The 11326-nt window shown below is 36.8% G+C and overlaps 1 protein-coding gene across 2 annotated transcripts; it reads right to left on the bottom strand.

Moving 5' to 3' along the window:
• Positions 1 to 606: 606 nt before the first annotated feature.
• On the bottom strand, positions 607 to 6883 carry LOC127413266 (CCR4-NOT transcription complex subunit 7). Of its 2 annotated transcripts, XM_051650246.1 has the most exons (7): positions 6728 to 6883; positions 5575 to 5785; positions 4966 to 5159; positions 4652 to 4813; positions 4294 to 4438; positions 2171 to 2281; positions 607 to 1867 (listed from the first exon to the last, which is right to left on the bottom strand). In XM_051650246.1, the coding sequence occupies exons 2-7, from the start codon at positions 5689 to 5691 to the stop codon at positions 1736 to 1738; spliced, it is 861 nt and encodes a 286-aa protein (XP_051506206.1). In that variant the 5' UTR covers positions 5692 to 5785; positions 6728 to 6883; the 3' UTR covers positions 607 to 1735. The 2 variants fall into 2 exon arrangements, with proteins under 2 accessions (XP_051506206.1, XP_051506207.1); XM_051650247.1 differs by lacking the exons at positions 5575 to 5785; positions 6728 to 6883 and having other exon boundaries at positions 4652 to 4884; positions 4966 to 5101.
• Between the last annotated feature and the right edge of the window lie 4443 nt (positions 6884 to 11326).

Genomic DNA, 11326 nt, shown 5'->3' with positions numbered 1-11326 from the left:
CATTTTCTTATGAAGTGTTACATTCATACGAGCAGACAGAGAAGTAAGTTTGGAGCAGAAGAAATAGAAATAAACGTTGTGTAAATTGTCAGCTTCACGCTAATCTAAAAACTATTTCTAGCCATTTTACATGCACGTTACCAGGCACGATCACATTTTATAGTCAAGAAAATTCACGTTAGATCATAATTTCTTTTTTCTGTTAAGACCTTTGATATTAGGACAAAAATCTTATTTTTGATAATTTTTGTATCATTTTCCTGTAAAAATATCTAAAACTCCTTTAAACAAGATCAATTTGATTTATCTTGTTTTAGAAACAACACTGCATAAGATATTTAGGTTTTTCAGAGAATGTATTTTTAACATGTATTTTGTCTTACTGTACTGGCAGAGTTTTTATAGTCAAAACAAGTGAAAAAATCTACCAGTGCTGAAGAAGTAATCCAAAGTATTTAGAATACGTTACTGACCTTGAGTAATCTAACGAAATACATTACAAATGACATTTTACAGCATGTATTCTGTAATCTGTAGTGGAATACATTTCAAAAGTAACCCTCCCAACCCTGAACATAAGTTTGAACAAACTTTGGTTATGTTAGGAAAAACCGGAAGCTTTTATTTCCAAATATTCTAAAAACAGTCACTCTTTATATTGCATAATGCCAATGTGGATACTGTACACATTAAGATGATAGACAAGGGGGTGTGTGGGAAATAAGAGCTATCATAATCATCATTCACCAAATCAGACATTCAACAAAAGACGAGCTGTGTTCAAGCGATTCAATTGTCTATAAAAACTCAGATTAGTTAACACAGTATTTATTCAAATGTTTTTTCAGTACATGCAGCAGATTTAGGCAACACAGAATTGTAAAGCAATACAATACAAAAAAGAGAAAAGAAAAGGAGAAAAACCCAAACAGGACAAAATGTGCACCATTCAAAAACCACCACTACAAGTAAAACTAGTTCCACTGATACGGAGTACTTGAGTTGGCTAAGAGTTTTTAAGAGCCATTATTTCTTAAATGAATAAAAGGCTTTGAATGTTTTAATACTAAAATACTACAAAACCTCTTTTTAAAATGAAAATGGAAAGACAATCTTGACCAGAATTATGAGGTGACCTCAGATCACTTAAATAGTGGCAGTTACATCATCACTCTAAATTTACTTTTGTGGTAAAATCTGTGCTAACCCAACATAAAGGGTAAAATCAGTGTGAGGCTTTTTACAATTAAGTGCCTGTATTTATCTGGTAGTCTGTGAGATCCTCCATCTGTCTAAAGTTATTGCAAATTGTGTGAAATCAGTACTACTGTGATCAGGGAATGACAGTTCCTGTAAATGACTGGTATACTCCGTTTTGCCAAATTAGTCATTGAACTATGCAACAGTACACGAGAAAAAACAAATACAATAAATTAACGATAAAAAAAGAACATAAAATGTACCTTAACATTAAGGCTGAGCTGTGGGGGAAAAACTAAAACACCAAATGGTTCCTCTTCTTTAACCATAAAAAGATGAACATTGTGTGAAAAAATTTAACCCAGAGAAGGCAACAAAGGGAAGAAGTTTTTTTTTTCTTCTTCTGTTGGATGGGAGCTTTAAAGTGCTATCAAATATCTCATGAAAAAAACAACAACAACAAAACAAAACAACTAAAAACCTATGTTTTAAGCCCTGTATATGAGGTTCTTTACGGTGAGGGATTCTTTGTCTGTCATGATTGCTGCTTGTTGGCCTCCTCTTCATAGGCATTTCCTGTGCCATTCTGGACATAGGATGAGCCTGAACCCAGTCCATACAAGTGACCACAATACTTAGCATCATCTATGTGGTCCTCAAAAAACATCTGCAATGAGAGAAGATAATAAAATCAATTTCTGTCAGTATAATCTATAAATGCTGGGTACCAGTAATAAGCTCTGTTTTTAAAGACAATGACAATGCTGAAAGGGAGCCTATCGCCTGTAAGGTGATTTAACTAATTGAACTACATTGTAGTCGAATGCTGTTCTAACTTCTCTACAACACTGTATGTATAGTTTAACTCATTTCCACTCTATGCTCAAACTACAATTTTTTATTTTTTATATATATATATATATATATTTAATAAGGACATGCTTAGATGATTTCTCAGTTGATGGCATACCTCTCTCATCTTGAAGAATGCCATTCCTGTGAGTAATGAGTCTGACCCTGCCTGATGCTGAGGTCCAATCCTCTCCAGCTCAAGTTGCTCTGCCACCTCCTGCAGACCACCCTGAACATCACATAATGGAAATTTGAGACTGATTCATTGATTGCTAAAAATTCATCCAATAAAATCCAATATAAATCAGATCGTTCTGGTCCTGTATGTGTATTGGTAAACATGGTGTTCCAGCCTGCTTAAATCTATGATATTGAGTCAATTCCAATGCCGTTTTTGTGCTCTTGAAGGGCACTGTGAGAAGGGGATGCAATTCGAAGGGTCATTCCAAATGAAAGTGAGCAACTTGATCTCTTTAAGAAGGGCATATGCAATGTTCACTTCAAGGAAGTATTTTTGCTGTTTATGATCACATGATCCTGGGTGGCGCCTCCTTGTCATTCATTTTGCAAAACAAAGTAATTTATTGTAAAAGTCACCTGGTAATTAAACCCATTTTAACCCAAATGGAAATATTCCTTATATATTTACAGTGGCAAGAAAAAGTATGTGAACCCTTTGGAATTAGCTGGTTTTCTGCATTAATTGGTCATAAACTCTTATCTTCATCAAAGTCACAAGTATAGACAAACACACATTAACACACTTAAGCTAACAACACACAAACAATTATAGTCTTTCATGTCTTTATTAAACACATCCCATTCAACATTCACAGTACTGTGGAAAAAGTAAGTGAACCCTTGGATTTAATAACTGGTCGATCCTCCTTTGGCAGAAATAACCTCAACAAAGCATTGCCAGTAACTGTGGATTAGAACTGCAGTTCAGAAGAATTTTGGACCATTCTTCCTTACAGAACTGCATCAGCTCACCAATATTCTTAGGATGTCTGGTGTGAACGGCTCTTTTGAGGTCATTCCACAGCATATCTATTGGGTTAAGGTCTGATCTCTGAATGGGTGACTCCAAAAGGTGGATTTTCTTTTTTTGGAGCCATTCTGTAGTGGATTTACTTCAATGATTAGGGTCATTGTCCTGCTGCATCACCCAACTTCTACTGAGCTTCAGCTGGCACACAGCCACTCTGACATTATTTTCCCAGAGGCGTTGTGGAGTGTCAAGGTGGTCTTTGGCAAACTTCAGGTGCGCCGCAATGTTTTTGTTGCAAAGCAGCGGCTTCCTTCGTGGTGTCCTGCCATGGACACCATGTCTGTTTAATGTTTTCCATATAGTAGACTCATGAACAGAGATGTTAACCTGTTCCATTAGCTGTCACTCTAGGGTTATTTTTTTACTTCATTGAGCATTCTGTGGTTTGCCCTTTGAGTCATCTTGGCTGGATGGCCACTTCTAGGGAGAGTAGGCACTGTACTAAATTGTCTCCATTTATGGACAGATGAATATCTAAGCTCTTCGAGATAACGTTGTAAACCTTTCCAGCTTTATGCAAAGCAACAATTCTTGATCGTAGGTCTTCTGAGATCTCTCTTTTGCGAGGCATGGTCCATGTCAGCAGAGGTTTCTTGTGAATAGCAAACTCAAAATGATTGAGTGCTTTTTATAAGTCAAAGTAGCTCAAACCCACACCTCCAATTTTGTTTCATTAATTGGATGCCAGGAGTCAGGAGTTTGCCAAATCTAATTTGCTTTTGTTGACGTCATTAACCTAGGGGTTCACATACTTTTTCCAACCAACACTGTGAATGTTTGAATGATGTATTCAATATGTACAAGAACAATAAATTAATTTGTGTGTTATTAGTTAAAAAAAGATTGTGTTTGTTCATTATTGTAACTTAGATGATAATCAAACCAGATTTTAAGACAAATGTATACATAAATGCAGGTAATTCCAAAGGGTTCAAATACGTTTTATTGCCACTGTACATATTTTCCTATTTGTTTCACGCTTGTCTCTGCTGTACATCTTGCCTAACAATACCCTTTAGATGTGAATATATTCACAGTGTAGCACAGTCTCTTGTATCTTATCACTCAATGAAATGTAGTGATGACAGTGGTCCAAAATCATCCACAATGATCAAATAAGAGATCAGTCTCTAATGACAACAACCTTATTCACATTTCAAACATTAATTACATAAAAAACACTTAAATACCTTCAGGTTCTTACAGCTCTTCATGAGGTATTTCACATCATAAATTATGGGAAAAAATAGCCGAAGAATCTCGAAGAAGTCGACCTCTTCCTCTGGCAATTTTGAGTTAGACAAAATTTTGATCAGGTACCCAAAGTCATAGCCACTGTTTAGAAGAGAGACAAAAATGTTTGCTTTAAAATAGGTGTATATTTCTATGAACCATAAGCCCTACTTAATGGTTAGTAAGCGGCTAATGGATGGTGAATAGATTTTGATGCAATACAAATTTGAAAACAATAGTTTTACACTAATAAGGAAGTGACATGCATCGCCACTACAACACTTTATTCATTGCAGCACTGTACTGTAAAATTACCTATGGAATGAGAGCCACTTGACCCCCTCACAAAGCACCACACCTGAGGTCATAAGCAGCTCAGCAAAGTACAGTGTCTCAATACCCTCCTCCTCATGCTTCTTAAACTGGATACCTGACGAAGTGAGCAGCTCAATGGAATCCTGTGCATACATGTCTTCCCTGCAAAAGACAGTACTGTTGGTGTAATGTCCAGTTTTCATAAAGAATCACACTGATGGTTATGGATACACCTGAAGACAAGAAAAGTGATCTTGTCATATGTCTTCAACAATAAGTATGTAAAGAAAAAGGGTGCAAACTGTAATGCTTACGTGAGGTTAAATTTGAAGTTAAACTGCCATGTTGACGTCCCTGGTGGGTATTCGCCCTGTTCGTTCATAAATGTAAGGCCAAGCTGGATGATCTTTAACAAGTCAACATTACACCGCAGCAGCTGGTACTGATAATCTGCATTGCTTCTAAACTCTCCGATTGGTCTTGCAACTACACCTGGAAACTCTGTGTCCTACAAAAACAGACAAAAAGCAATATTAGTGTTCAGGTTGCTTGGATATACACAATACAAGATCTGAGCTGAAGGCTGTGACATCTGTCATTGGTATTTCAAAATATACCAATAGAACTGGAATTTCAAGTGGATTCAATGCTTAAATAACATCTTATTATATTTAATTCAGATTTCAAATCCACTTTGCACATATTCATTGTGGCTTTGCTGTTGCTTGGTTAACAAAAGTGTACTCAATTGACAATGTTTGTACATAGTATATCGTGCATGTATGTGATGACTTCATTGACTGTGAATTAAAAGCATTCATAGAGCATTCTGAACACAACAACACTCGCTGTACATTTTAGAGACACAGTAGGGTTTTTCTGCGCCAATGAACAGACTCGTACTGTTAGATCTTCAAACTCACCATTGCAATGTAGTTGTATTTTCGGATCACGTGTCGGATCCTCTTGAGCTCCTCATCCAGGTTGCTGGCCCAAACCTCACATATTCTTTGGCTATGATCCACAGTGGCTGCGGGCATAGTTCCACGCTCAGGTGCACGGCATCAAAACTAAACAAACACTCCCCAGGGGATATTTTCATGAAATAATAAGACGCCTGTACCCTCTTTCTACCTGTAACAACAAAAAATGACATCACAATCAGGCTATCATGAGGCAGCTGATTTACATCAGCATAAGAAACTTTTCTGTCTGATTGCTCTGTTTGCATTTGATTTTCTACAGTGGTTAAATATTGAATTTGCAACTTTAAGAATCTCCATATGTTCTCAGATGTATATGCACTGTAAGTGTCTTTGTTTTGTGGGAATTCAACCCCTGCCATGACCTGGCTGATTCTCTGAACTAAATCATTAATCGTCTGTTTATTGACTTAAATCTAGATAGCTGAGAGGGCACCATGATTATTCAACAAAGCATAATAACTACTAACAAGGAGTGACTTTCTAGAATACTCCATATGCTGTTTTCAGCTATATTGACCTGTACTTAATAAACATAACTACTCATCAACCATTTTTTGCTTCATGACAGAATATGATTCAGACATAATCTGCCCACTAAAAGCACTTGACAAAACTGAGAGTGACTAAATATTACAACAAGTGCCAGTGCCAAATAAGACAAAATGGTCGCGTGATAACTGGAGCAGCATTCAAAGAAAACAAGAAGGCTGATGAATGATCATGTGCCAAAAATGCTTTTGAACACATATGCACATTTAAATGCCCTTGTAATTCAATCATTCTGTTTCATGTGGCTTTATGATCTTACATGCACAAATACTTTATTGCAAGTTATGGCAGGTTAGCAGGACCAGCTAGCACAACTAAAGACCGAAAACGTGCTGAAATAATGTATATACTCGGCTTTTTGGAGGTATGCCTACACAGTCCCTCTTGTAAAATGTAAATGGTGAATAAAGAATTGTAGTCTGGTGTCGGGGTGAATGTTTATTAGTGTATGTGGCTAGCGTGCTAGCAATTAGCCTAGCCACAAAAGTTTGTCCTGTTATTATGATCAAAGTTGACTTTTCCTCTCAGAGTCAGGACTTACCTTTCCTCAAACAAAGTAGTAACACTTAAAGCGTATACCGCTTCTGAAATACACTGTCACCTTGTTTAGAAAGGATTGGGACCTTGCTTTTTACTTTTATATAGTTTTATTGGGCTTGCACCGATATCAACAACCAGCTGCTTGCCACCTCTCTGAAACAACAGCATCACAGTGCTTCAGCGTGACGTCACGACACCACGAGGCGAGACGTCTCAACTGCGTGTGGGTAAAAAAAACACCGCTTTCATAAATTATTACTTTATATATTTTTTCAATCCATTTTGTATATTTCCTTGTCACTCATCTGGTATCTGTTTTTTCTTTAATTAGTTTTGTTATCCACATCTACTGTGACTATTTGTTTTATGCTGATTGTTATTATATTATTCTATGTTTACAAAAAAAAAGAAATAAAAAAAAAGAAAGAAAGGAAATAAACACTGGTTTTAGTTTAGTGGAGAATTATAATATAATGCTCCTATAACTACTGTATGACTGACTTGTCCCACCACCCACAAATATAATATAATATAATATAATATAATATAATATATAATTTGGAGAATTGCGCAGATTGGGGTTTTATTGGTCTTGAATAAGCAGAAATGTATGTTTGTTGTAATGTTGTCTTTATTTATTTATTTGTGTTTTTTGTCTTTATCAACATTACAAAATTTGTTACAGAGAGGTTATGACATCACACTGCAAATGAGCAAGTAAATCTGCACTGTAACCAGCATCTGATGGTCTCCATCCAATCCTTCAAAATTTTTCTTTTCCTATTATTTAAGTAACAAAGATGATTGAATGAATACAATAATGTAAAATTCAATTCAGCATCTCTTATTTGGTGTGGATAGGCTTTTTATGGTGCTTTGAACAAACATGTGCCAGGCCAAGTTTGATGTGTAAAACGTGTAGAATATGCATAAACACTGTGGTTTCAGAAGTTGTAAATGATGCAAACTACTCAAGGACTGACTGGATGCTCCAAGGAATAAATATCTTTAAAGGAATATTCCAGGTTCAGTACAAGTTAAGCTCAACTGACAGCATTTGCGGCATAATATTGATTACCACAAAAAAATTATTTTGACTTGTCCCTCTTTTTTTTTTTTAACAAAAAATCTGGGTTACAGTGAGGTGTTTACAACGGAAGTGAATGGGGCCAATTTTTGAATGTTAACATACTCACTATTTTAAAAGTATAGCTACAAGACATAAACAATATGTGTGTTAACATGATTTTAGTGTGATTAAAAAAAACAAATAAAAAAAAAAAACCTTTTCTGTGTAAAGTTGTAGCTAATTTAACAACTTTGTTGCCATCACGATGTAGTCAACAAAGCCTAAAAGGACTGTAAAAATTACAACATAAAACAACTCTACAGCTCAAATAATACATGAGTTTTAACAGAAACATTAATGTAAGTGCTTTTGTAAAATTATAAGCTTCACATTTCTTTCTTTAATCCCTCCAAAAATTGGCCCCTTTCACTTCCATTGTAAGTGCCTCACTGTAACTTCGATTTTTCCTTTTTTTTTTTTTTTTTAAAGAAAAGGATGGATGAGTCTAAATGATTTTTTTGTGGTAATTATGCCACAAATGATGTAAATTCAAATGAACTTGTATTGAATTAGAAATATGCCTTTAAATAAGCAAAGTTTACTGCTAAAGAATACCCAAAGAAATGAGAATATCATAATTTCACAACAAACAGTCTTTTCATGTACTTTTATTCAAGGTGGAAAAAAATAGGATGAGATCATTTATTTCACATAAGTATTTAATGTTTGATAGCATACAGTTGAAGTCAGAAGTTTACATACACCTTAGCCAAATACATTTAAACTCAGTTTTTCACAATTCCTGACATTTAATCGTAAAAAAACATTCCCTATCTTAGGTCATTTAGGATCACTAATTTATTTTAAGAATGTGAAATGTCAGAATAATAGTAGAGAGAATTATTTATTTCAGCTTTTATTTCTTTCATCACATTCCCAGTGGGTCAGAAGTTTACATACACTTTGTTAGTATTTGGTAGCATTGCCTTTAAACTGTTTAACTTGGGTCAAACATTTTGGGAAGCCTTCCACAAGCTTCTCACAATAAGTTGCTGGAATTTTGGCCCATTCCTCAAGACAGAATTGGAGTAACTGAGTCAGGTTTGTAGGCCTTCTTGCTCGCACACGCTTTTTCAGTTCTGCCCACAAATGTTCTCTCAGATTGAGGTCAGGGCTTTGTGATGGCCACTCCAATACCTTGACTTAGAATACCTTTCATCAGTCCAGAGGAAATTTCTCCTCATGTGCACTTGCAAACTGTAGTATACTTTTTTATGGCAGTTTTGGTGCACTGGCTTCTTCCTTGCTGAGCACCCTTTCAGGTTATGTCGATATAGGACTCGTTTTACTGTGGATATAGATACTTTTCTTCCTGTTTCCTCCAGCATCTTCACAAGGTCCTTGCTGTTGTTCTGGGATTGATTTGCACTTTTCGCACCAAACTACGTTCATCTCTAGGAGACAGAATGCGTCTCCTTCCTGAGTGGTATGATGGCTGCGTGGTCCCATGGTTTTTATACTTGCGTACTATTGTTTGTACAGATGAACGTGATATCGTCAGGCATTTGAAAATTGCTCACAAGGATGAACCAGACTTGTGGAGGTCCACAATTTTTTTCCTGAGGTCTTGGCTGATTTCTTTTGATTTTCCCATGATGTCAAGCAAAGAGGCACTGAGTTTGAAGGTAGGCCTTAAAATACATCCACGGGTACACCTCCAATTCAGTACACCTCCTATCAGAAGCTAACTGGCTAACTGTCTAAAGGCTTGACATCATTTTCTGGAATTTTCCAAGCTGCTTAAAGGCACAGTTAACTCAGTGTATGTAAACTTCTGACCCACTGGAATTGTTATATAGTCAATTAAAAGTGAAACAGTCTGTCTGTAAACAATTGTTGGAAAAATTACTTGTGTCATGCACATTGTAGATGTATACTATATACAAAAGCAAACTATAGTTTGCTAATATTAAATCTGTGGAGTGGTTAAAAAATTAGTTTTAATGACTTCAACCTAAGTGTATGTAAACTTCTGACTTCAACTGTACATGGCAATGTGAAAGCATAAATATAAATCATGTAACATACATATAAATATAAATCATGTAACATATATATATATATATAAAATTCTCATAATTTTAACAAAGCCAATCTCACCCGTGAACTGCCAAAATACAGACAGCACATTACATGCCCCAACAGAGACAGGAATACACTGGATCATTGATACACAACAATAAAGGATGCATATCGCTCTGTCCCTAGAGCAGCTTTAGGACTCTCTGATCACTGTCTGGTTCATCTTCTTCCCACCTACAGGCAGAAACTAAAATCAGCTAAACCTGTAGTAAAGACAGTAAAATGATGGACCAATGAAGCAGAGCTGGAACTACAAGCCTGCTTTGACTGCACTGATTGGAGAGTATTTGAGGCTGCAGACACCAATCTGGATGAGCTCACAGATACTGTGACATCATATATCAGTTTCTGTGAGGATATGTGCATTCCTACTAGGACTTATTTTACATTCAACAATGACAAACCATGGTTTACAGCAAAACTCAGGCAGCTTCGTCAGGCCAAAGAGGATGCTTACAAAAGTGGGGATAAAATCTTGTACAATCAGGCCAGGAACACACTGAATAAGGAAATAAGAGTGGCTAAAAGAAGCTTTTTCTTCACATTTTCAGCTAATGACCCTGCATCAGTGTGGACCCTGCATCAATATTACTAACTACAAGACACCATCCCCCAACACTGTAGGTTACCAACAACTGGCTGACGACTTGAATGTCTTTTACTGTGGATTTGAAAGGTCAAGTCTCACATCTCACACCAGCTCTGACCTTCACTTCACACAAACATCCACACCTCCTGCAACCCCCTCCTCCCCCCTCCTTCTACTCATTCTGCACTTAAGATCTGTGAAGAGGAGGTGTGCCATGGCCTCTGGAAACAAAATACAAGAAAAGCATAGGGCCAAGATGGTGTTTCACCCATTTGTCTAAAATTCTGTGCTAACCAGCTGGCCCCCATCTTCACACAGATCTTCAACAGATCACTGGAGCAGTGTGAAGTTCCCTGCTGCTTCAAATGCTCCACAATCATTCCCATCCGAAAGAAACCCCAAATCAAAGGAATTAATGACTACAGACCCGTCGCTCTGACGTCTGTGGTCATGAGGTCATTTGAGAGACTGGTGTTGGCCCACCTGAAGGACATCACTGGACCCTTTCTAGAGCCCCTTCAATTTGCTTATCGAGCAAACAGGTCTGTAGATGATGCAGTCAACATGGGATTGCGTCATATCCTGCAACATCAGGACAGACCAGGGACATATGCAAGGATTCTTTTTGTGGACTTCAGTTCAGCTTTCAACACCATCATCCCAGCTATTCTCCAGGCTAAATTACATTAACTCTCTGTTCCCAAGTCTATCTGTCAGTGGATCACCAGCTTTCTGGCAGACAGGCAGCAGCTAGTGAGACTGGGGGAATTCACTTCCAGCACCTGTACGATCAGCACTGG

The sequence above is a fragment of the Myxocyprinus asiaticus genome, chromosome 22, assembly GCF_019703515.2.
Source record: "Myxocyprinus asiaticus isolate MX2 ecotype Aquarium Trade chromosome 22, UBuf_Myxa_2, whole genome shotgun sequence".
In the NCBI taxonomy this organism is placed as follows: Eukaryota; Metazoa; Chordata; class Actinopteri; order Cypriniformes; family Catostomidae; genus Myxocyprinus; species Myxocyprinus asiaticus.
Note: the sequence above shows the minus strand (reverse complement) of the source record. Positions and strands in the feature narration are given on the sequence as shown.